This window comes from Protopterus annectens, chromosome 7.part0, assembly GCF_019279795.1.
Source record: "Protopterus annectens isolate FY-2018-M chromosome 7.part0, PAN1.0, whole genome shotgun sequence".
NCBI lineage: Eukaryota > Metazoa > Chordata > Ceratodontiformes > Protopteridae > Protopterus > Protopterus annectens.
The window spans coordinates 1092406275-1092429386 of record NC_056739.1 but is presented as its reverse complement, the minus strand read 5'-3'; the positions used below and the strand labels follow the sequence as shown (position 1 = coordinate 1092429386).

Below are 23112 nucleotides of genomic sequence, written 5' to 3'. Positions count from 1 at the left end.
ACTTTGATGTGGACAGACGTTACTCAGCCTGGATATACATATCCCACCACCACCACCAGCACAGTAGACTACTTTGATATGTATGTGGTTAGACAGTTGTTCACTTGCTGGGACTGGGATGGTATCCATGCAGCACACTGGGCCAGTGGAAGCCACAAGCCACACTGCTGACCCCTTTGCAAATGCTTACCACGGACATGCTGCGGATTGCATGACACTTGCACACACATGTCTAACCCAGACCCTATGCACAAAGGTTAGGCATCCTGTCCAGTGGACCCCAGACAGAGGCAGATTGTATAACAATAGCAGGAGGCTACTGCAGGACAGAGCACATTCACATTAAGGGTAGGCATCTGTGGTCAGCACTGGTACTACGCTACAGTCCGTCATAACAACAGCCACAGCCTACTCTGGGAGGGAAATGGACACAAACACTATGGATGACCACAAGGCCTTCTTCAGTTATGTTACACATATGGACCACATGCCTCAGATATGCTCTGTGTTAGTCCACACCTACTTAACATTCACCAAACACACGCATATTGGCAACATTCCTGCAGACATGTTCGGTGCACATATCCCCCCTCCTTCTCCCTTACCTTTGGGATATTTATCCGAGCTGGATGTAACCTCCCTATCATCGCACATGTCCAGGTGAGGGCCACCCTCAGTAGAGGAGAACACACAGCATCACTGTGACCTCGTGGTCCCCCTGGATGTGTGCTACCAGCACTCTGAGGGGACATACCACCGCATGTAACACTGATAGTTTATCTTGGCCGTGCTACAGGATATGTACCTGGACAGTGGCATACAGCAACAGTGGTCCCACAACACTAAGGGTGCACCTCAACTGACCCTGGGAATTACCACATCATATGCATAATGGGCCTGGTCTGCTACGCTATGGGATTATGCAGTATGGGATGCATGTGCAGTGACATCAGGTACCTGCAGACACTTGTTCTCAGCCAGTGTGCCTTTGGGATGGGCTGATCCTGACTTTTGGGCCTGGCTGACATTTCAAAGCAGTCACTACAGCCATTGCTAGGCCAACGCACAGACACATGCTACCAGGATCCTGGCCTATGACTGCTTGACATGTGATGTATGGTCATCCCCTTTTGTTGGAACTACGTACACACAACATATCACATGGACATACCTATGGATACAGACCTATGACACATTTGGAGGGTTCACAGTATGCACACTATTAACCTGCTACTTTGCATTACCTCTGTTTGTCGCAGCTGGTTGCGTTACCACAGCTTCTGCTTGCTGCTGCTACTGTCAGTGCTGACAGCTTCAGGGTACAGAGAGTCACAGTGTCTGTTTTTTTTTTTTTTTTTTTGCTCTCTCTCTCTCTCTCTCTCTCTCTCTCTCTTTTCCACTTCTCGCCCTCCCTCTGTCTGCTTGTAGACAATGCAATGAATGTATTGCATGTGGGGAGTGTTAGCACTGGATGCTTTTGTAGGTATCTGCATAGGTCCATGTGATGGCCTCTGCACCAATTGACGGCCAGCATTTGCTAATTGCATACAGCCAGTTGTGTACTGATTGCAGTTCTCACTGTGATTTCAGGTCAGTGCTATAAAAGGGTATGTGTGATAGGCGTTACCCTTTCAGATTGTGAGGGCGGGGACCATGCTGGTATGCTGTGGACAGTGTTCTGTGACTGTAAAGGTTAGTATCTCTCTCATGCTTCAGGCTGTGTTGTATATTCACAATTCTCCATTCCTCTTTCATGTTCCCTGTAGCAAGTGTGTATGCACATTGACTCCTACAACTATATATATATATATATATATATATATATATATATATATATATATATATATATATATATATATATATATATATATATATATACATATGCATACATATATCTATGTACTTTAACTGACCTTATTATCTACAGGCTGCCAACTAGCATGGCTGTTTCTTTTCACACACTACTATTATGGATATCCAGTAGTTTTGACATTTATTTTAAATGACATGCTTTGTGTACTACACATCCTATATTCCCTTTACATTCATCCCTACTTTTACAGGTTATATTTATTTTAGTACAATGTTTTTGTATGAGTCATGGCTTAGTGGTAGGTTGTACAGACTAGTGTTTCCAAGGTCCTGGGTTCAGGACTGACAGTGGGAGTTTATTTTTCTTTTGAACTGAGTACAGGACCTGTCAATCACAGTGACTAAGGCACTTTTAAGCAGTTATAACCGGGCTAGCGCTGGTTTGCGTGGAGCTCACGCATGCGCACTGGCGGTTAGCTCCGTGCACACCCACGCTATTTTCTTTGAAAGAAAAGAAAATGGGGAGACAGGAAAGTGGTGAAAAAGGGGTCACAAAGAGGGTAAGACAGTAGGGAAACAAGCTTGGGATGTGCAGGAGGGATGTAGGTAAGGCCCATAGCTGCCCATTTCTTCATCAGCAACAGCTGTGCATATGTATGCAATTTGGTGTGACATTTGAAACCTTCCACCCCTAGGAGAGGTGTCAGGACAACAATAATACTTGTTGTACAGCCAATTGTAATTGATAGGTTCCATGTCCAGCGGACATGTGTGCGGAATGGGCAGCTATGTATGGGGCGTAATTTTTTTGTGGGTACAGAGTGCCCTTTTTTTTTTTTTTTCAGGTAAGAGTGGTATGTCAGGTGAAGGAAGTCGGTTCAGCTGGGGAGGTAGGTTGGGTAGGTAAACAGACAAGACAAACAAGACGCATACAGGGGTGGTGTATGACACGTGTGGAGGGGTTACACAATTGACGGGGACGGAGGTTTGGATATCCAGAGCCCATGAGCCCACAGATGGCAACAGTGGAACTGATATCCCCACCCATAGGCAGTTGCCACTGTTCCTTCACTGCCCAGGACGGGGCTGTGCTGGGGGCTGTGTAGGCAGGGCAACAGGCATGCCCGTTAGTTGCGCCACCCGTGCCTCGAGCTGGCGTAGGGGCTCAAGGACAGAGTCCCGAATCTCCCTACGCACCACAGTCTGGACACTATGGAGGGTGAGTGGTGGATCTCCTCCGGCCACACTTGCAGAGGGGGGGTGAGCCCCATCCCCTGCAGAGCTTCCACCCGCAGGTGGCACAGGGCCACCGGAGGAGGGTCCGGACTCGGCACTAGTGCCAGGTGCACTCGCCAGCTGAGGTGGGAGAGGTGGGTCCGCTGGAACCCGCCTTCCCTGTCGTACTATGGTTTGCATTATGTCATGACAGTTTGGGTTAGTGACATATAATACCATTCACAGTTAGTTGTAACAGCATGCATTAGTATTCCCATTAACCAAACACCCAGATATTCACACCATTGAACAGCGTGCATAACACATGCATAATTTGAACAGAAATACACAGTCCAACAACATGCAGGGATAATTGATGGCAACAGGCCATCAGGTGTGGATGTATGAACAGGGCAGATGCATCAACGGACATGCAAATATATATGACCCAACAGGACAAACGTCCAGGGGTGTTAATTGTGATTGCACATACCATTTTCACGTGGAATGGGTTATATGTGGTTATAGGGTGGGGTAAAGAAAGTAATATTAACACCTTCGAATAACAATACATATGCTGTACATTTCTAATAGCTACAGTTATATACACACACTACTGTTCTAACTACGGTGTCCTATATGATAACTATTTCACCTTGCTGATAGGACTGTTACTGCAACATCAATATACATTTTAGTGTTCTTCATACACATTCATATCTAGCTTTGTTCAGCTACATCATCTTGCTACTTTTGCTTTATATAGCTGTAGACAAGTGTGGATGTTTGGTATATCAGACAATCATCCTATCTGCGTATTTCTGACTGGTGGCAACATATCCAGATTTTGGGATACACATTCCACATGCAGCAACACTTTGAACAGATTTCGCTGTTTGGTTCTGAGTCTCACATGCATTTCATTCTGTCTTGACTGCAGTATACTTTATTCAGGGGTTATTACTACTGTATTGCTGGATTCATGACACTTTCTCACACTCTCTCACTTGCTTTCATTTTACTATTCAGGATGGTACTTCTAGGCTTTATTGACATGTTTTAACAGTAGTTATTACAATCCTTTCCAGCAGTCTCACTTCTGTCATGTTTCAGTATTTCCACAGGGATATATTTCACACATGTGATTTCATCATCTTCTGCAGCTATACTTTTCAGCCTGCTGCAGGTTGTGTACTATTTTCTTACAGGCAGGGCATTTTATTTCAGAATATATGTTGGACAGTTTCATGTTTAGTTTACACTTACAGGCTGGGAACTCTTGTAATCAAGCAATACTTGCATACACTTTCACACTGTTACTTGCAGATTTTATTCCTTACTGGCTACACTGCACTCTTTTGCTGACTGTCATACTTTTATATTTATTTACAGTTACTGGTAGTGGATTACTGACCTGCCTGGTGGCGCAACCGCACCAGCCTATCGCCATAGGCTATGCGGTTCGCAGAACGGACACCTGCAGCTGTAATATAAATGAAGTAATATTGGAATACACATCTCCATAATATCAGCTAGTTTAATTTTTTACATACATAATTAAATGTTACTTACTCAGTAGTGGGGTGTTGGGTGTTTGCCGGGCCTCCTGGATCCAAAGGTTCAGTTGGTCCTGCTTGCATCTCTTCAGGTCCACATGGTGGTGACGGACCTGCTCACCAGTCCTTGGAATCCCTGTGGCACTGGTGAGATCATGAGCCAACTGGTCCCATGCCTCAGCCCTGTATGCTCCCCAGAGGACCTGGCCCTGCATGAGTTGGGCCTCATGATTGTGGACTAGGAGCCCGGCCATGTACCTGGACTCCTCAACACCCCACCTCTGTGCTTGAAAGCGACTACCCTCACCTACTCCTGACATTCTGCCTGCAGGTCTGTTCTACAATCGTTTATGCTGTGTATTCCCGCCTATGGGGCTTATATAGTCCGTTTTTCCCGCACATATCTGTGATTGGCCATTTTGGAATTGTATCAACTTCAGTAGACCTGCATTGTCATGCTGTAGTTTGTATTCATTCCTATATATTAGCTATTATTGCATTTCTAGGTACTGCTGTCATGGCTTAGTGGTTCTGTACCTTGACTAAGGTGTATAGTATCCTGCGTTCGAACCTGGCCATTGCTTTTTATTTTTCATGACTGTCTAGACATGCTGAGGGGTGTGTCCGTGTAAAGGCAGTTTTGATACGGCTTGCTCAACGTTGCCCGTTGGTTAGCTTGTTTGCGCGGTGCGCAGCTCCGCGCAAACGGGGTACACTGCTTTAAGCCTCATTTGGCTATTGGCACGCATATTACACTCAGCTCAGTTAGGGGCACATAGATATAGCGTGTTAAACCACTGCCCAGCTACGGGCACTCATTTTGCACCAGTTAAACCACTGCTCATCTACGGGCAGATACACTCACCCTGTTAAACTGTAGCTCATCTATGGGCACATCTGGCATTTTTTATTCTTTTGTTACCTCACATTTCTTCAATATGAATGGGCTATTTCATTACATTTTACATGAGTTGTGGTTTTATGTCTACATATTTGTCAGGGACTTGTTTCCTGCTTATTTTGCCAAAAAAAAAAATGGTGTTGTGGGGGCTCGAACCATGAATGCCTGCTCTGCAGCCAGCATCCCTACCACTATGCTATTGCTTCCTGCTTTATTTTGCATATTTAGTTTTTATATGCTTTCCCACTGATTGCTGACTGTAGCTGCGCTACAGGCACGCCCGCGCAAACGAGCACACTCACGGTTAAACATCTTTACAGTTTAAAAAAAAATTATAACATGTTCATTTATATTTCTTTTCTGTTCATAGTCTGTGGGGGCATGTGTTGTGTTCTGTTTATTCACATTTCCGTGGACTCTGTCGTGGGTGTTTCCTTTGGGTACTTTTCCTCTTCTGGGGGCGTGTCCGCTTACAGGGCTCGGCCTACGGACACGCCCCCTACTGTCTTACATGGACCGTGTTGGCCTTCAGTGTGATTCAGCATGCTCTCATTAATATGCAGAGCATGCTGACATCACTCCGTTTAACTGCAGCCTCCGTGTATGAGTTATAACTCTTACACGGAGGCTTCGTGAATCCTGCCCTGTGTTTTTTTTATAAGTTATACTACAGATAGACATTTGGCTAAAACTTTAAGAGAAGGACATGTCTTTACTATGTAATTTATTAACTGATGTTAGGTGTATATATAATTAATTCAGATGCACTGTGCTAGTAGGTCTGAAGAAGCAACCAGTAGACTGTGAAAGCACTCACCTTCTTGTTTTTTATCTTTGTGTGTATTTTATTTATTAAAGTTTTGTGTGTCCTCAGCACTGGAGTTCACTCTGGATTTTTTTACGTATTATATCTCATATGTGCAGGAATATTCTCCATCTTCTGTTTAGCATGGATTTCATATAGGTCTTTTCATTCTTTTTGCACATTAAAGCCTGCATGTTTGATGCAGTTTCCCAGCTTGTGGTAAAACTCTTTAAGCTGGCAGTAGAATCAGTTTACTGGTCTGATTATCAGCATAAAAACTGGATTGAGGTTTCCTCTGTTTAAACAACTGTAATGTGAGCTAAACCAATATTACTGATTACAAAGAGTAAACTCACCTGACCCAAATGTGGCATAATAGCAGGCATTTCTGACTCTTCAGATATTTGGGATCCTGTGGATTGAGCTGAAATCACACTTTTGAATACTAACAATAGCCTCAGGCCACCTGAAACCTGCTCTTATATGACAAGCTCTTTTATATATGCAATTTTATCGATTTAGTAGTGAGTTTTCTTATCTTAAAACACTGAAGAAGAAAATGTAGGGGAGATAGAGAACATGTTCACCTGAAGTATATCAATTTAAACTGTTAAATAACTTGAGTTCTGTCAGAGATTATACAACAAAATCTGAATTCCTCTGCAAAGAAACATTTTCAGCCCATTTTATCTAGTATGTCTTCTCTGTACTACACACTGTTTTCACAATTAATCCTCCTCAGAAATGGAGTTATTATTTTATCCATTTGCTGTGTGGAAACTGCTGGACATTTTGCTGAAAAATGTTCCTATATTAGATACAGAATATTTCACATTGATTTTAACAAATTTTAGTAAATTAATAGTGCATATCAGGGTTGGTTCCTTTTAACATTCTGCTGTGCTGCTTTCAGGTCATTTAATTTTAAGAGATCATAAAGGTGGCTGTGAATATAAAGGAAGATTAACTGCCTTAGTTCACAGAGCAGTTAAGGGGAAACAAGTGCAAACAGGGAATGTAGTACCAATGTAACGTGAAAAATGTATAGAAGAGAGTAGTTTCAAAGTACAGATTTCAAATCATATTATTTGTATTTATACAGTGCACACTGCAACTCCACTGTGCATAGTGTAGTGCTGTGCAAATATGTGCAAGTTGTAGCAAGACAGAAAAAGAATGAAAAAGCGGAAAAGAGCACACTGGCCAATAGCAACAAAGTACAGTTGTGTACACTTACCATAAATGTAGATGTTCGAGTGTATTCACTGTTGCAGTCATTACATTTGGGTAATCTGCTGGCAGGTTGCCCTCAGTTGGCCTGAATTCCAAAGTCTTGGGTCCTGCGTCAATTGCTGTCTCCTCTTCCATGACGTCAGGTCATCAGGGGTATAAAACATGCAGCCGATGCCATTTTCTTTAGTTTTTCTTGCCCCCGATGTCAGGTGCCCCCAAAAAGCTAGCAAAAAAAAATAATAATAAATAAATAAATATATATATATATATATATATATATATATATATATATATATACATGCATCAATATAAACTTTACCTTCAGCTACAAGCAAATACACCACATAGGTTGTAGAAGATAGAGAAGGAAAGATAAACTCCAGAATGACAGGGGGATAGCGGGAGGGTAACCTGGACTGCAACAGTGAATACACTCGAACATCTACATTTATGGTAAGTGTACACAACTGTACTATGTTCTTTGTATTTCACTGTTGCAGTCATTACATTTGGGTAGAATCCCAAAGCTATGGTTGGGAGGCTGGAGCTAAACAGCATTAGGAGCTGCTATAAGGCCCTGCAGAACTGCAGTGGAAAAGCCTGCCCTGGATTTAGAGTAGAGAGGCAAATGATAATGCTTTGTAAAGGTGTGAACAGAACTCCAAGTAGCAGCCTCTAGAATGTCTTTGGTTGGTACTCCCCTGAGAAAGGCTGCTGAAGTAGCTGCAGCTCTGGTGAAATGAGACCTAATGCCCTTGGGCACAGGTTTACCATGATGTAAATAGCAGAAACGGATGCAGTGGCTTATCCACTTTGAAACTGTCTGCTTTGAAATAGCCTTGCCTTCTGATCCTGCAGCGTATGTCACTAGTAATTGCTCAGTTTTTCTTAGAGCTTTAGTTCTGCTCAAGTAGAATCTTAGCTGTCTGTGTACATCCAAGGAATGCAGAATTCTCTCCCCCTTGTTCTGCGGATTAGGATAAAGGGTTGGCAGATGAATTGTTTGGTTAAGAGCCACACTGGAAACCACCTTAGGCATAAAAGTAGGATTTGTCCTCAGAAACACCCTGTCTGGGTAAAATATGATAAAAAGCTTTACAGCCATGAGGGCCTGTAGCTCTGAAACTCTTCTTGCTGAAGTAATTGCTAGTAGCAGAGCTGTCTTCCATGATAAGAATTTTATATCAGCGGTAGCAGCTGGTTCAAATGGAGGCAGGGTGAGCTTTTCCAACACATAACTGAGGTACCATGCAGGTAATGGTGATCTTCTGGGAGGCCTTACATTTCTGGCTCCTCTAAGATACTGCTTTAGTAAGGGATGAGAAAAGATTGGTGGCTCTGTATTGTAATGACCTGAAATGGCAGAGGCATGGATTTTAATTGACGAGAAAGATAGGCCTTTGTCAAGCATCTCAGTTAAGTATTGCAATATCTGAGGAATATTTGGTTCTGCTGTATCAGTTCCTTGTGCTTGATTCCAAGCACAGAATCTCTTCCATTTGTCAGCATAAGATTTTCTAGTAATAGGCCCTCTGGCTTCCAAAATGACATCCATCACACCTTTACTGAGAGGTGTTGTTTGTATGACTACATGATCAGCCATGCTGCCAGGTTCAGTGTCTGGAGTTGATTGTGCAGGATCTGATTGTTTTGCTGGGACAGTAGTTGTGGTCTTTGAGGCAAGGTCCAAGCTGGGTATTGAGACGAATTCCTTAGGATTGGGTACCAGTATTGGCGGGGCCAGTCCGGGGCAATTAGTATCATCTTTGGTTTCTCTTGTCTGACTTTTAGGAGGACCTTGGGAAGAAGAGGCAGAGGAGGAAAGGCATAAACTGATAAGTTTTTCCAACTGAAGGATAGGACGTCCACTTTCCATGCTTGTCTGTGATAAGTCCTTGGGCAGAATCTTTTCAATTGATAATTTTGAGGGGAGGCAAATAGATCTATGTCTGGGCTCTCCCATTTCTCTGTTATCATGCTGAAGACTTGTGAATTTAGTTTCCACTTGTGAAGATCCATAAGGTTTCTGCTTAAATCGTCTGCCAGAGTGTTTGTTTTCCTGGCAGGAATTGAGCTTGAAGATGTATTTGGTAGGTCAAAGCTGTGTCCCACAGTGCCATGGCTAATCTGCAAAGGGGTATGAGTGTGTGCCCCCTTGCTTGTTTATATACCACATGACTGTGGTGTTGTCCACCTTAGGCATAAAAGTAGGATTTGTCTCAAAGACCACAACTACTGTCCCAGCAAAACAATCAGATCCGTCTTTATCAGTAGTTGTCCTGGATGAAGTAAGTCCTTGAAGGCTGTTAGGGCATTTTGAACAGCTAGCATCTCTTTCTGGTTGATATATAGATGCATTTGTTTTGGTGCCCATATGCCCTGAATGCCTCTTCCTGCCATGTGGGCCCCCTAGGCATAATCTGATGCGTCTGTTGTTAAGGTTTGGCTGGCAGGGGGTAGAGTGAAGGGCCATTCCATGTTTTGGTGACATGCCTTTGCCCACCATAGAAACTCCTGTTGCAGGCAGATAATGAGAGGCATCATTGTTTCCAGACTGTGAGAATGTTGACTCCATAAACTTTTTAGGAACCATTGAAGTTTCCTCATATGCAGTCTTGCACATGAAATCAGTAGGATGCAGGATGCCATGAAGCCCAGAGCCTGCAGAATTTGTCTTGCAGAAGACTGGGTTTTTGTTGCCATCAGTTTGAAGTAAGTAGTCAGTTGCCTTTGCTTGTCTGGCATGAGGTAAGCCATCTGGGCAGTTGTATTCAAGCTTGCACCCAGGAATGTTATCTTTTGAGAGGGTACCAGTTGTGATTTATTTTCGTTTATTGTGTACCCTAGGCATGTTAGAAGCCTTTTCACAAACGCCAGGTGTTGAAGAAGAGTGTCCTTGTTCTCTGCTTGAATGAGACAGTCGTCCAAGTAAGGATATATTTGTATACTTCTTTGTCTGAAAAATGCAATTACTGGTGCCAGGCACTTTGTAAAGACCCTGGGTGCAGTAGATAAGCCAAAGGGCAGTGCAGAGAATTGGTAATGCATTAAGCCAGCCTTGAATCTGAGGTATCTTCTGCATGATTGTCTTATTGGGACATGCAGGTATGCCTCTTTTAGGTCTAAAGTCACCAGCCAAGCATTCTTGCCCAGCATGGGCAGAAGCTGCTGCAAAGTCAGCATTTGGAATTTTGGAATGTCCAGGTATGTGTTCAAAATCGATAAATCCAGTATTGGCCGCCAGGCCTTGTCCTTTCTGGGTACCAAGAACAGTCTTGAGTAAAAACCTTGTTCTTTTTCCTGTTCTGGTACTGTCTGAATGGCCCCCATATCCATGAGGGACGTAACCTGTTCTGTGCCTCTGCCCATTGATATTTTTGCCAGATCTGGCCAACCATTTGCCATTGGCAGAGTGTGGAAATGGAATCTGTATCCCTGCGATACGATGTTTAGTACCCACTTATCCTGGGTTATTAACTGCCAATTTTGAGCAAAAAGTGCTAATTTTCCCACTATGGGTGCTGCCAAAAGATAAGTGCTTGGTGTAGGCAGAGGGAAGTCATTGGGATTGCTTTCTGTGGGTTTGCGCTTTATCTTCTCCAGATTTGGAGGTGGAAGCGCCCCATTGCTTTGACCTGTATGAATCTTGCACCTGGTATCTGGAACCCTTAGGGTGTCTGGATTTGCCCCTTTGAGCTCTGTCTGACACAGGAAAGGACCAATTTTTTGTAGGCCAGTGTCTACTGAATCTTGGTGGCTGCACTTGTAAGAAGTTTTTAACAGTTTGCATAGACTTAGCTTTGTCTTCCATTTTCTTTAAAACCTCTTCTGCCTTAATACCAAACAGGGAATCATGCTGTAAAGGTGCATCTAGCAATTTAGCTTTAACATGATCAGGCAAATTTTGTTCTTTTAACCAGGCATGCCTCCTATTCACAGATCCAGTAACTGAGGACCTGCAGGAGGCCTCTAAGGAATCAAAACCACATTGCAAAGTATGCTTTCCAACTTGTTGAGCTGCATGCAATAATTCCTGCAATTCTTTATTTTATGCACATTCTGAAATCAACATAATTTTCTGTTTCAGCAATCCCATAACATGCTGTTGGTACTTAAACATATGAAATTGACAGTTTAAGGCCCTGATTGCCAAGGTTGCAGATGTATAAACCTTTTTTTCCCCATCTGTCCAGTGCCCTTGAATCTCTGTCAGAGGGGGTAGGATTTTTTGCTGTTGAGGCTTTAACTCCCTTTGGACCCTGTGAAATAGTTTCAGGATCAACAGCAGGATTTCTAAATAAAAATGTATGTGAGTCAGGGACCCTGTAATATCTGTCAGGCTTACTGGGAGCTGGAGGTAAGGAGTCAGGGGTCAAGCTTGACTCTGAAAACACATCATCCACAATGTCTAAGACAGGGGGAATGGCTAAAGGCCTGTGCTGAGGGAGAAGAAGGAAATCCCTGAGCCTCTTTTTTGATTCTGAGAAGGCTTGACTCTCCCAGTGAAAATGCTCCCTCAAAGTATGCAAGGTTTCTCCAAATGAATAATCCTCAGGAGGAGATGCAGATGGAATAGACTCCTCAGCATCAGAATCCTCATAGGGAGGTATAGATAATTCCTGATCACAAGAGGAATCAGAAGAAATAGAAACCTGATCTGAAGATTCATAATCAGTGTCTTGCCTAGGCCTCTTATCTGGAGAGGGATGGGTACCCCTGATCAAGGTAATAAGGTCTTCAGCCATTTTGATCATCTGTTTTTTAGGCATAGAGGCCTGTACACGTGGCTCATGCGTTGTTTTTTTAGTTTTTGAAGTTGCTTTTGTCTTTGGTTTTGTAGCTGTCTTCGGTTTGATATACAAATGTTGAGGTCTGAATAAACCCTCAGAAGCCGGTGCCTGCTCAGCAGCTCCAAATCCATCCGAGGGAGATACATCCGTCAGTCCAATACCTTGAGTATCTTGCGGCATGCCGGACTCCACATGGGTGTTGGTAGAGGCCTGCGACTTGAAGGTAGCGGGTATCAGGGGCTGCAAAAGTGCCTCACTGAGTACCGGCGAACTGAAGACTGGCTTAAGAGAAGCTTCATCATCGGTTTTGGATCTCGACTGCCTTTCTCTGTCCTTTTCTTTGCATTTTTTATGTACTCCAGTAGTTGGATTACTATCCGAAGACATCTCTGGGTAGTTAAATCTGTTTCCAAAATACTTTGATGCAAAAATATACTGACGCTTAATAGTGCGTTGGTTAAATCTAGCACAAAACCTACAGCCAGGCACGTTGTGATCAGGGCCTAGGCAAGGAATACAGTATAAATGGAAATCCTTATGAGGTATTTGCTTCCCACAAGTAATACAATTATTAACTTTTTCTGACATCAGTAAAAAGCAAGAAAAAAGTTTCCCCAACGGGGTACTTAGCTTTAGTGAAGACTTTGGTTCTGAAACTCAAACTCGAATATTTCAGTAGTCGGCCGACCGGCACTTGAGAAATGCTTCTGCTTCGGGCACCACATGGCAAGAAAGACAAAAGAAAATGGCGTTGGCTGCATGTTTTATACCTCTGATGACCTGACGTCATGGAAGAGGAGACAGCAACCGACGCAGGACCCAAGACTTTGGAATTCAGGCTGACTGAGGGCAACCTGCCAGCAGATTACTCAAATGTAATGACTGCAACAGTGAAACACGAAGAACATCACTCAATGATTTTAAAGCAATTAGTGGCCTAGAATCAGCCTGGTTCCCTGTCTTTTCACTAAAAATAAAGCCAGCACTTTCTGAGAAAGATTACATAGAAGTACAAAAAACAAAACAAACAAAACAGTGTCTATTGGAAAATTGTTTAATTTTTGTCATAGGAGGTAAAGACCCATTTCTCACAAGCAAGGGGTTGTACACCCTGTAATAAGTGACAGAGCAGTGCATACACACATAACCATTGCATCAGAAACTCAAGGTCATTATAGGTGACTGATATTAAACAGCTTTTCCTTAAATTTATTGTCTGGAAGACAGTGAACTTTGGGCAGCTGGCTGAAAGCTGCAAGCCTCACAAACTTTGTTTTGCCTAGATGGTCTACTGCATAGTTCAAGAACAGTCCAAACCTCATCTGAATCTGTTAAGTGGTCCACAGCTTGAACTGTTGGCATTACGTTTTCATCTTTAGGGTGGTCACTCTCTTTTTCTTACCAGATGTATATAATGCAGAGACAAATTGCAACCATTCCTGGCCGATTTATTATATTGTACACAGGAAAGATGAGTTTCATGGAGAAAACCCAGCGTGGTTTAAGAGAGGAGACAAAGAAATCATCCACTCATTCTGCAGTTTAGGTAACTGTCCTGTACTTGCAGCACTTTGGTCACTAGTGTAGCAGGTAGACAGATAGGAGTGCTCCACGTGTGCCAACAGGTCAGCCTGACTGGTTCCATTTCTACTGATATTTAGAGTTTCTGATGCAATGGTTATGTGTGTATGCACTGCTCTGTCACTTATTGCAGTCACCCATTTCATTTTCACTTGTATGAGTACACAGTTTGAGTGTGGTATGTAAATAATACACCAATATTGTTCCACACCAGAATTGAAACAAAAAATACTGGGAGTCCTAACACTTCAAAAATTTAACTCTGGTTCTAGTAAAAAAGATTGAATTTTTGGAACTCAGTGTTACATGTTTAAAACATTTTTGCAAGTGAGCTTTAGGGTGCTGTATCCCTCAGTACCTCTGCTACTTTTATAAACTAACTCCAGGATTGCTCTGTCGCAGAGAAAGGAGGTTACTCTAAGGATACCCCAGTTACAGAGGTAGTGTGTATTTCCCCTAAGCAAACTTCATTTTCACAGTTCTGAATATTAATGTTACAGCTGTTGAGTTATTAGTGAGCACCCAGCAATACAGTTGCATCGTTTCCATGTATAACAACAATGCTGAGTTTAAGAGCATTTCTAGATAACCCAGTGCTGTCCAGTGTTGCTCATACTGGTTATGTATATGTGTCTGTATATATATATATGTGTGTGTGTGTGTATTTGTATGTGTGTTATATAAATTATTTGTTATTGAAAGTCAGATACACAGAGTTGTGAGTCATGCAAATGCAAAAAATAATGCTCAGTTGCCAAAGGAATACAGTGACTACTGACTATCAAAACTCACTGTAATGCCATTGAAACATGACCCCTCTTGCATTCTCAATACAGAGGCCTGTGTTCCCCAGGGAATGAGATGATCCATTGACAGCCACTTCTTTGACTCCTGATGGATCAAAGGAAGAGTGCTGAAACCACTTTCAAGGACAATGGAGTCTTCCCTTTTCTCCACTGTTGGATGACCCTGGAGTAACCACCCCTGCAAAACATTGCATTTGAGGTTTGACAAAAGTTGTTTTTCACATTTTTTTCAGTCTACTCACATTTTATAAATTGGCTGTCAACCAGTCAACATGCTTCCATTTCTTACATCCATGCTATTTATATACAGTAACTTCAGGATCACTGCACCTCAGAGTATTGGACAAATATCAAGGTGTCAATACCTTGGACTAGTACTTATTTACATTATTCTGATTTTCAGTTTCATTGTTTCAAAGACCACAGCTGAAGTCCTCAGAATTTTAACAGAACTCTATAAAAACAAAGATATTAAACATTCCAAAACTGTTAACAGTCACAAAAGTTTTCTTTTAGAGTAGAGTAATAAGCTGTATGACAATTTCTGCTTGCAGACGCTGTCACCATACAAAGTGGCTTAACCTCCTTAGTGGTGCTGAGTCACTCTTTTGAAACAGCACTTGGCCTAAAGGGATATGACTAATTTCAAAGAGAACCACTGCTAGTTAGGCCTTCATTATTAGTACAAATCCATCAGCCTCAATAGTTTCACAAGCCTTCTCACTGGAAATTTCTTTTGATAGAAATAAACAGCTTAGTAGATTTTTGAGGGCTCTTTACTTTTGATGGGAATAAAACTTGGCTCTTTGGATGGGAAAGAGAATGTTTACCCCAGGACTTCCCCCTATATTACTAATTAACAGAGACAGCTCCTAAATGCTTTATCCCATGCATAGGTCCTGTTAAATCATCTGTGGTATGATCCTAGTCATTCTTATTAGGGGTAATATATAATTATAGACTTTGGGCTTGGTAAGGCCAATCTAATACCAAATGGGGTAGGTTAATTCTAACACCAAAAGGGAAACTGACTAGGTTTAAAATTACCCACAAGGGCAGCTAGCCTAATACTTACCTATGAATCCAAGAACCTATAAATAGCTTAGCCAATTTTTTTGAGGGCTAGAGCAGTAATATCTCTTTGTCACTACCACAAAATAGTTTCTTTTGTGCCTCACCATTATTTCTTTCTTTTGGAAACTATTTAGGGCTGTTAAATGCTGTTTCATCTCATGAGCAAATACTTTATAACAAAGGAATTTGTCTATCATGATTTCTCTTATCCTAATCTCAGTGACATTATGTTCTATATTACAAATTTGTGTTTTAACTGGTCTTTGGCTGAAAGTGATGTCATATTAAGACTGCCAAGGCTATTACTTATTAAATTGTTCTAATGACTCTATGTCAGGGCAGTGTAACTTTAAAATATATACAAGTAAAGTATAAAACACAGCCCTGTGGACAGCAGGAGAGGAAACCTTACATGCTGCAAGTAGATAAGTTTCAATTATTTGAGACAGGGAAGGAAGAACAGGTGCAGTTTATCAAACCCACATCAAGAATAAGAATATGCCAGTGTAACCTTTTCCAAATCAGATGTCATGATTTTATGCCTTAAAAAAGAATATTGTTCAAAATATTCAGTAATCTTCTGGAGTGTGTGTGTATGTGTGTGTGTGTGTGTGTGTGTGTGTGTGTGTGTGTGTGTGTGTGTGTGTGTGTGTGTGTGAATGTGCGTGCTAGGGGAGTTAATGATCTTATATTAACCAAGAACAGCTGTTAATAGTGAATTCATTTTTATGTACTGTACTTCAGATGTACTTTAAATATCTACTGTGATACTAAATATAATCTCAGTACCAAAGCTGAATTGGAAGTTAAAAAAAACCCAAAACATACCTAGTCCTTTTTGTGGTGCTGGTGAACGGAATTCCATGAGATAATAAAAATATGGCTTTTCTGTGCTGATTTCATAATACCTGATATTCCCATCACCCTGGAAAAGAACAATTAAGAATTTACATAATTATACTTTTGTGTTTGCAGACATACTGACAACAGTGATCAACTTCATGTGTTATGTGACACAGAACTGAGTCAGTTTTTTATCATATTGCAATGATTTGGGAATATTAAGGCAATATTCATGTTTTGCTGTAGTTAAGAAACTCTGAACATTCAAACATATCTAAGAGATCTTTCTTATGGGAATTGTTACTTGACAAATCAGCTGAAGTAGCAGTCATACAGAATGAAATAAAGAAGATGGTATTCCTGCCTTATACAAAATAAACTGAGAACATGCTATTGATACATTTGAGAACATGCTATTAATACATTTGAGAACATGCTATTAATACATTTGATTCTGTCCTGTTTATCTCATATAGCACCTGTGATAAAGCCTTAATATTGAATAATGTGCATATGTTTAACACCACCCAGGCTGCACTCAGTCTAGACTTCTACAACACATAAGGAAGTCATTTCATTCCTGATGTATACGCCAGTGGACTTATATTTAATAGAATTAGATTACTAATATAAATTGGGTTCTGCAAAATTCTGAACAACATCAAATAAATGTATTTTCTTTTAACAAAATCTGACAAATCTTTATGTACAAGCACTTAACTGTTGTGCTTGAAAGGATTACAGGATCTATCCATTTTGCTGAGATAGCTCTTAGCTAGTTTCTGTGTGCTGACCCAAAGATGCCACCAATGATCTTCATCCTTACCAACTTAATCTTGCTTTGCCAGTTGTACTATGTAGGAATCGTAACCACACTTGACCACGCCTCTTCTATGCATTTTCCATTTCAACTGGCAGGTTGTTCCAAGCATCCATTGTTTTGTAAGTAAAGCAGCATTCTGATACTTCCCTCTTAAATATTTCTTTGGCTTCACCACATGCCACTTAATGTTGATGTTTACTCACAAAAAAAAAAAAAACTATACCCCATCCTTCATACTATTTCATGCTATTAGCAATTAACTTTCTTCATTATGTCAAATGTTGCTATCCTTTCTTCCACATTGTGCACTATAAGATCCAACAACTTCCCCTTTAAACAGTGTCTCTGGAGTATATCTGCACCTGTCATGTTTTATGAAGTATACTTAATCAAGTGAAGCATGGTTTTTGTTGCAAAAGGCATTTGAAGTTGTATACAACCTGCATATTTACTAAAATGGCTAAAATGGCTCATACAAAAGAAGCAAGTATATTGATTGCTGTGACCTGTTTCTAAAGTCATTTGGAAATAGTGTTGCTGTTTTCTCTAGTGAGAGGAGGGAAACCTACATTGTTCTAGTTGTTTCATGTTTTTTTTCCCCATAGGACAGATATTTACCAGATCAGGAATCTCCTTCAATAATGGAAGGCAGATGATGATGGTGTTAGCCCTGGAAATATTTTATTCCTGTAGTATAGGGGAAATATGCATTGTTCTAGATGTACATTTGATGAAGGCTGTTTAATAGTACACAGCAGCCGATAGGAGTTTTCTTAACTTACTCCATTTTACTCAGGGTAACTCATCTCTGTAAATCCCTCAACATCATGATAATGCCCCTACTTGTCTGTACTTCTGCTGGACCTAACACTGTATTTCTGACCTGTGTAGAAAGCTGCACTTTTGTTGACTGACCGTATTCTGGTACAAATTGCTGTCTGCCATTGTAGTTTATCTACATTGTAGTAATAATCTATTAAATCATTTTTGCATTTATCATCATGGCTCTGCTCCTATGCAGCACAGAGTGCTTGTCTATGAGACTGATTATTACCTTACAAATCTTAATAGCTATTTGATTTGCTACCTGTTTTATTGCTGCATTGCTGATTTTCTGAGTGTACTTCTTATGAGTCCGTTAATCAAACTGTTTACTGCTACATTGCTGAATTACTGAGTAATCAGGCTGACTGTTACCTTGTTGATCATATTTACTAATTAAGTTTTTCTGTCATATTGCCACATTGCTGACTTTTTTGACTGCACATTTTGTCAGTTATTGATACTGACTGCACTTTCCTTAAGTCACTATATTTCTCTACATTTAAATTACTAGTATAATTCTGTTTCTTTATTACATGCTGTACTGTATCTCACTTAGAACTGAATGTAGTATTATGGTTCTGCTCCTGTAATGCATATAGTATCTAAACATGAGTGTTATGATTGTATACATAAGATTCCCTAATAAGTGTGGCCATGCTCTCAGAATCTAGTAATCCCTTTGGGTTATCACGGATACTGTACATTTAACTAACTTAGTTGTAGCACTATGGTGATAGTCTGGCTCTACAGGTCTAACAAAATTATATCACATTCCTTCAATTCAGTTTTATTAACATGACAGAAATTGCATTTAAGACGGTGATATTCACATTTTCATTGCTTACAGTTTGGTTAAAAATCACATTTCTATTAGGCACAGCAGTTACATTTTTATTACTAACATCTTCGTTAAAATGTTGGTTAAAATTACATTTTTGGTAGTCTTAATTATATTTTCATTACAGACAACATTGTTAAAAATCACATTTTTGTTTGGCAGTTATATTTTAATCACTAATAGCAGATTGTATTGTTAGATAAACAATATTAGCAATATGCAACTTTTTTCTACATTTGAAACACATTATTTCACTTGCTGACATTTTCTGGATGTTTGAGTGCATCTGTACTTTTGCACTTAAAGATCTAATTTGTTTAGCTCAGAACAAAGATTCCTTAATTAGCATTTTTTTTTGCACATCCATGGTATACTGCTTCAGACAACTTTAGTATCTCTCACTAATCTTTCTATGCTCTACGGTGGAATGCATGGTTTGGTTCATTTCTATGCTGTACTCTATCAGAGCTGTAAAAATGTCTCATTTTTTGGACAAAACAAAACAGTTCACACAGAGCACATTTTCCTCTCTGCTTGATTCAGAATACAACTCTATCTTTCTTGTTTGGTGAAATATGTTACAAATGCAGTGCACTGGTAGGCTGTGAAGCAGGAATGATCAAATTTCTGCCCATAGCGTCCACCAGTTGTTGTTGTTGGGTCTTTCGGCTTTTCACGGTTAGGGGTCGCCACAGCGGAACTCCGGTCCGCTAATGACTGGCAGTAGATTTTTACGTGCCGAGTTGCCGGCCCTGACGCACAACCTTCAACAAAGGTACGCCAATTCATTCACGTCTCCACACAGAAGATGCTCTAGCTGAGAATCGAACAGGACAACGTCTTACTGTGAGGCGACAACGCTACCGCAGCACCACCACCGCAGTTTATATGGTTTAAATTGCACTGCAGTCAGATGTCTCAATTCCATGCAGTTTTTTTTTTTTTTTTTTTTTTTTTGCAATGCTGAGGCAGAACTGACTGAAAGTAAGCTATGTTAGGGTGCATAAAATTACCAAACATTCCTACCTTCAGAAATGAAGTACCAAGACTCTGTATTTCTGTAGATGTCTTTCCCCAAGTAATATTCCTTCTATGTCATAAAGACAAATTTCTTTTCTAGGCACTTCTTAAAATGTCACTTCAAAGTATTTCTTTGTGAATTGTGAGTATTTTCTCCATACTGAGAAACAAACACAACTTTTTCCTATGCATTAAAATGTCAGCTTTATTTTACAAACAACATTTTTCCCTGTGTACTCAGAGGCCAAATTATAAGGCGTATGACGAGTTGTATAAAAGGTTGGATACTAAGGAGGGAGAAAAGGACCTGTACCGATTGGCTAGACAGAGGGACCGAGCTAGTAAAGATGTGCAGCAGGTAAGGGTGATAAAGGATAATGAGGGAAATGTACTCACAAGCGAGGAGAGTGTGTTGCCTAGATGGAAAGAGTACTTTGAGGGGCTGATGAATGAAGAGAATGAGAGGGAGAGAAGGTTGGATGATGTGCGGATAGTGAATCATAAAGTGCAGTGGATTAGCAAGGAGGAAGTAAGGATAGCTATGAAGATGATGAAGAACGGAAAGGCTGTTAGTCCAGATGACATACCTGTGGAAGCATGGAGGTGTTTAGGTGAAACGGCAGTGGAGTTTTTAACTAGATTGTTTAATGAAATCTTGGAAAGTGAGAGGATGCCTGAGGAATGGAGAAAAAGTGTTTTGGTACCGATTTTTAAGAATAAGGGTGATGTGCAGAGCTGTAGTAACTACAGAGGGATTAAATTGATCATTCACAGCATGAAGTTATGGGAAAGAGTAGTGGAAGCTAGGTTAAGAAGGGAGGTGATGATTAATGATCAGCAGCAATGTTTCATGCCAGGAAAGAGCACCACAGATGTGATGTTTGCTTGAGAGTATTGATGGAGAAGTACAGAGAATGTCAGAAGGAGTTGCATTGTATCTTTGTGGATTTAGAAAAAGCATATGACAGGGTGCCTAGAGAGGAGTTGTGGTATTGTATGAGGAAGTCGGGAGTGTCAGAGAAGCATGTAAGAGTGGTACAGGATATGTACGAGGGTAGTGTGACAGCAGTGAGGTCTGTGGTGGGAGTGATGGATGCGTTTAAGGTGAAGGTGGGATTACATCAAGGTTCAGCTCTGAGCCCTTTCTTATTTGTAATGGTGATGGACAGGTTGACAGACAAGATCAGACAGGAGTCCCCGTGGACTATGATGTTTGCAGATGACATTGTGATCTGTAGTGAGAGTAGGGAACAGGTGGAGGAGACCCTGGAGAGGTGGAGATATGCTCTAGAGAGAAGAGGAATGAAGGTCAGCAGGACTAAGACAGAATATATGTGTGTGAATGAGAGGGAGGATAGAGGAATGGTGAGGATGCAGGGAGTAGAGGTGGTGAAGGTGGATGAGTTTAAATACTTGGGATCAGCATTTCAGAGTAATGGTGAGTGTGGAAGAGAGGTGAAGAAGAGAGTACAGGCAGGATGGAGTGGGTGGAGAAGAGTGTCAGGAGTGATTTGTGACAGACGAGTACCAGTAAGAGTGAAGGGAAGGTCTACAAGGGGGTAGTGAGACCAGCTATGTTATATGGGTTGGAGACAGTGGCACTGACAAAAAGGCAGGAGTCAGCGCTTAATATGTTAAGATTTGCACTGGGTGTGACGAGGATGGACAGGATTAGGAATAAGTATATTAGAGGGTCAGCCCAGGTTGGAAGGTTGAAGCTGCCAGGTAACAGGAAAAGAGGAAGGCCTAAGATAATGTTTATGGATGTGGTGAGAGAGGACATGCAGGTGGTTGGTGTGACAGAACAAGATGCACAGAACAGGAAGAAATGGAAACAGTTGATCTGCTGTGGCGACCCCTGACGGGAGCAGCCGAAAGAAGAAGAAGAAGAAGACTCAGAGGCCAAATTATCCGTACAGGAGGGTTACAGTCCTTATGAGTAATCCCTCTCAGCATGTGTTTCCAGTTAATTAATAGCAAGCATATTCCTGCTTCTTGCACTTTAAAGAGAAACACACATAACAAATAATCTCACGGGAAAACAGTTATATTTACAAAATTATTAGTCAACCTTATATGCCATTAACATACACACACACACACACACACACACACGCACACGCACACACACACACACACACACACACACACACACACACACACACACACACACACACACACACACACACACACACACACACACACACACACACACACACACACACACACACACACACACACACACACACAAACATCCATGAACTGAGTTTTCTAATGCGATAGTACAAGATATGTCATGTACCACACAAAGCAGATCCCTATGTATTCTGTTTATCCATATTGACATTTTATAGTAGTGTTTCCCATTGACATTATTTGCCTAAATTTCTACTGAATGCGGCTTGAGATAGTTTTGAGTACTTTCATGAATGGCTAGTCTTGTGCGTGAATTTGAGTGATTTTCTTTTGCCTTTGCTGAAGCAAATTTTAAAGTTGTTGTTTTAAAATAACAGTTTATTTTATGATTTGTTTAACAGGACACCCATACACTGAATAGGGCTTGAAATAGTTTTGAGTATTCACATACCAACTTTTTTCCCACAGCAGCGTACATACCCTATAAAACATACTATCTACAGTCATGTCAGAGATAAGAAAATTTTCAGTACCCAAACCTTTTTAACAATCCTCAACCATTGTAATTGGACTCCTTTAAAGGTATTGCCCCTAAATACAGCTTTGGAATATTTCAGCTCTACCTTCCTCAGCATAATGGACAAAATAGCTATAAAATCAGTCCTACAACTTAGTCAAACCTCAACCACATACCCCTTTACCTCCAGCAATCTAGGCTCTACAGCTGAGCAATTCAATAAATACTTCATAGAATGTATACTATCAAGCAACAAAAATAATTCCCCCCTCCCCGTCAACAACACTCTTAACAGCAAACAACAAAGAAAATACCTTCTCCAGCCATCCTGTTCCAA

General features: G+C 41.0%; 1 protein-coding gene across 4 annotated transcripts in view; it reads right to left on the bottom strand.

The window, feature by feature from the left end:
- The window catches only part of CORO2B (coronin 2B), a 1242233-nt gene that overhangs the window by 181572 nt on the left and 1037549 nt on the right, over positions 1 to 23112 (bottom strand). For all 4 annotated transcript variants that reach the window (XM_044077673.1, XM_044077669.1, XM_044077671.1 and 1 more), the window contains exon 9: positions 16602 to 16698. In XM_044077673.1, coding sequence (XP_043933608.1) covers positions 16602 to 16698 — 97 coding nt within the window. The remainder of the gene's footprint in view (positions 1 to 16601; positions 16699 to 23112) is intronic.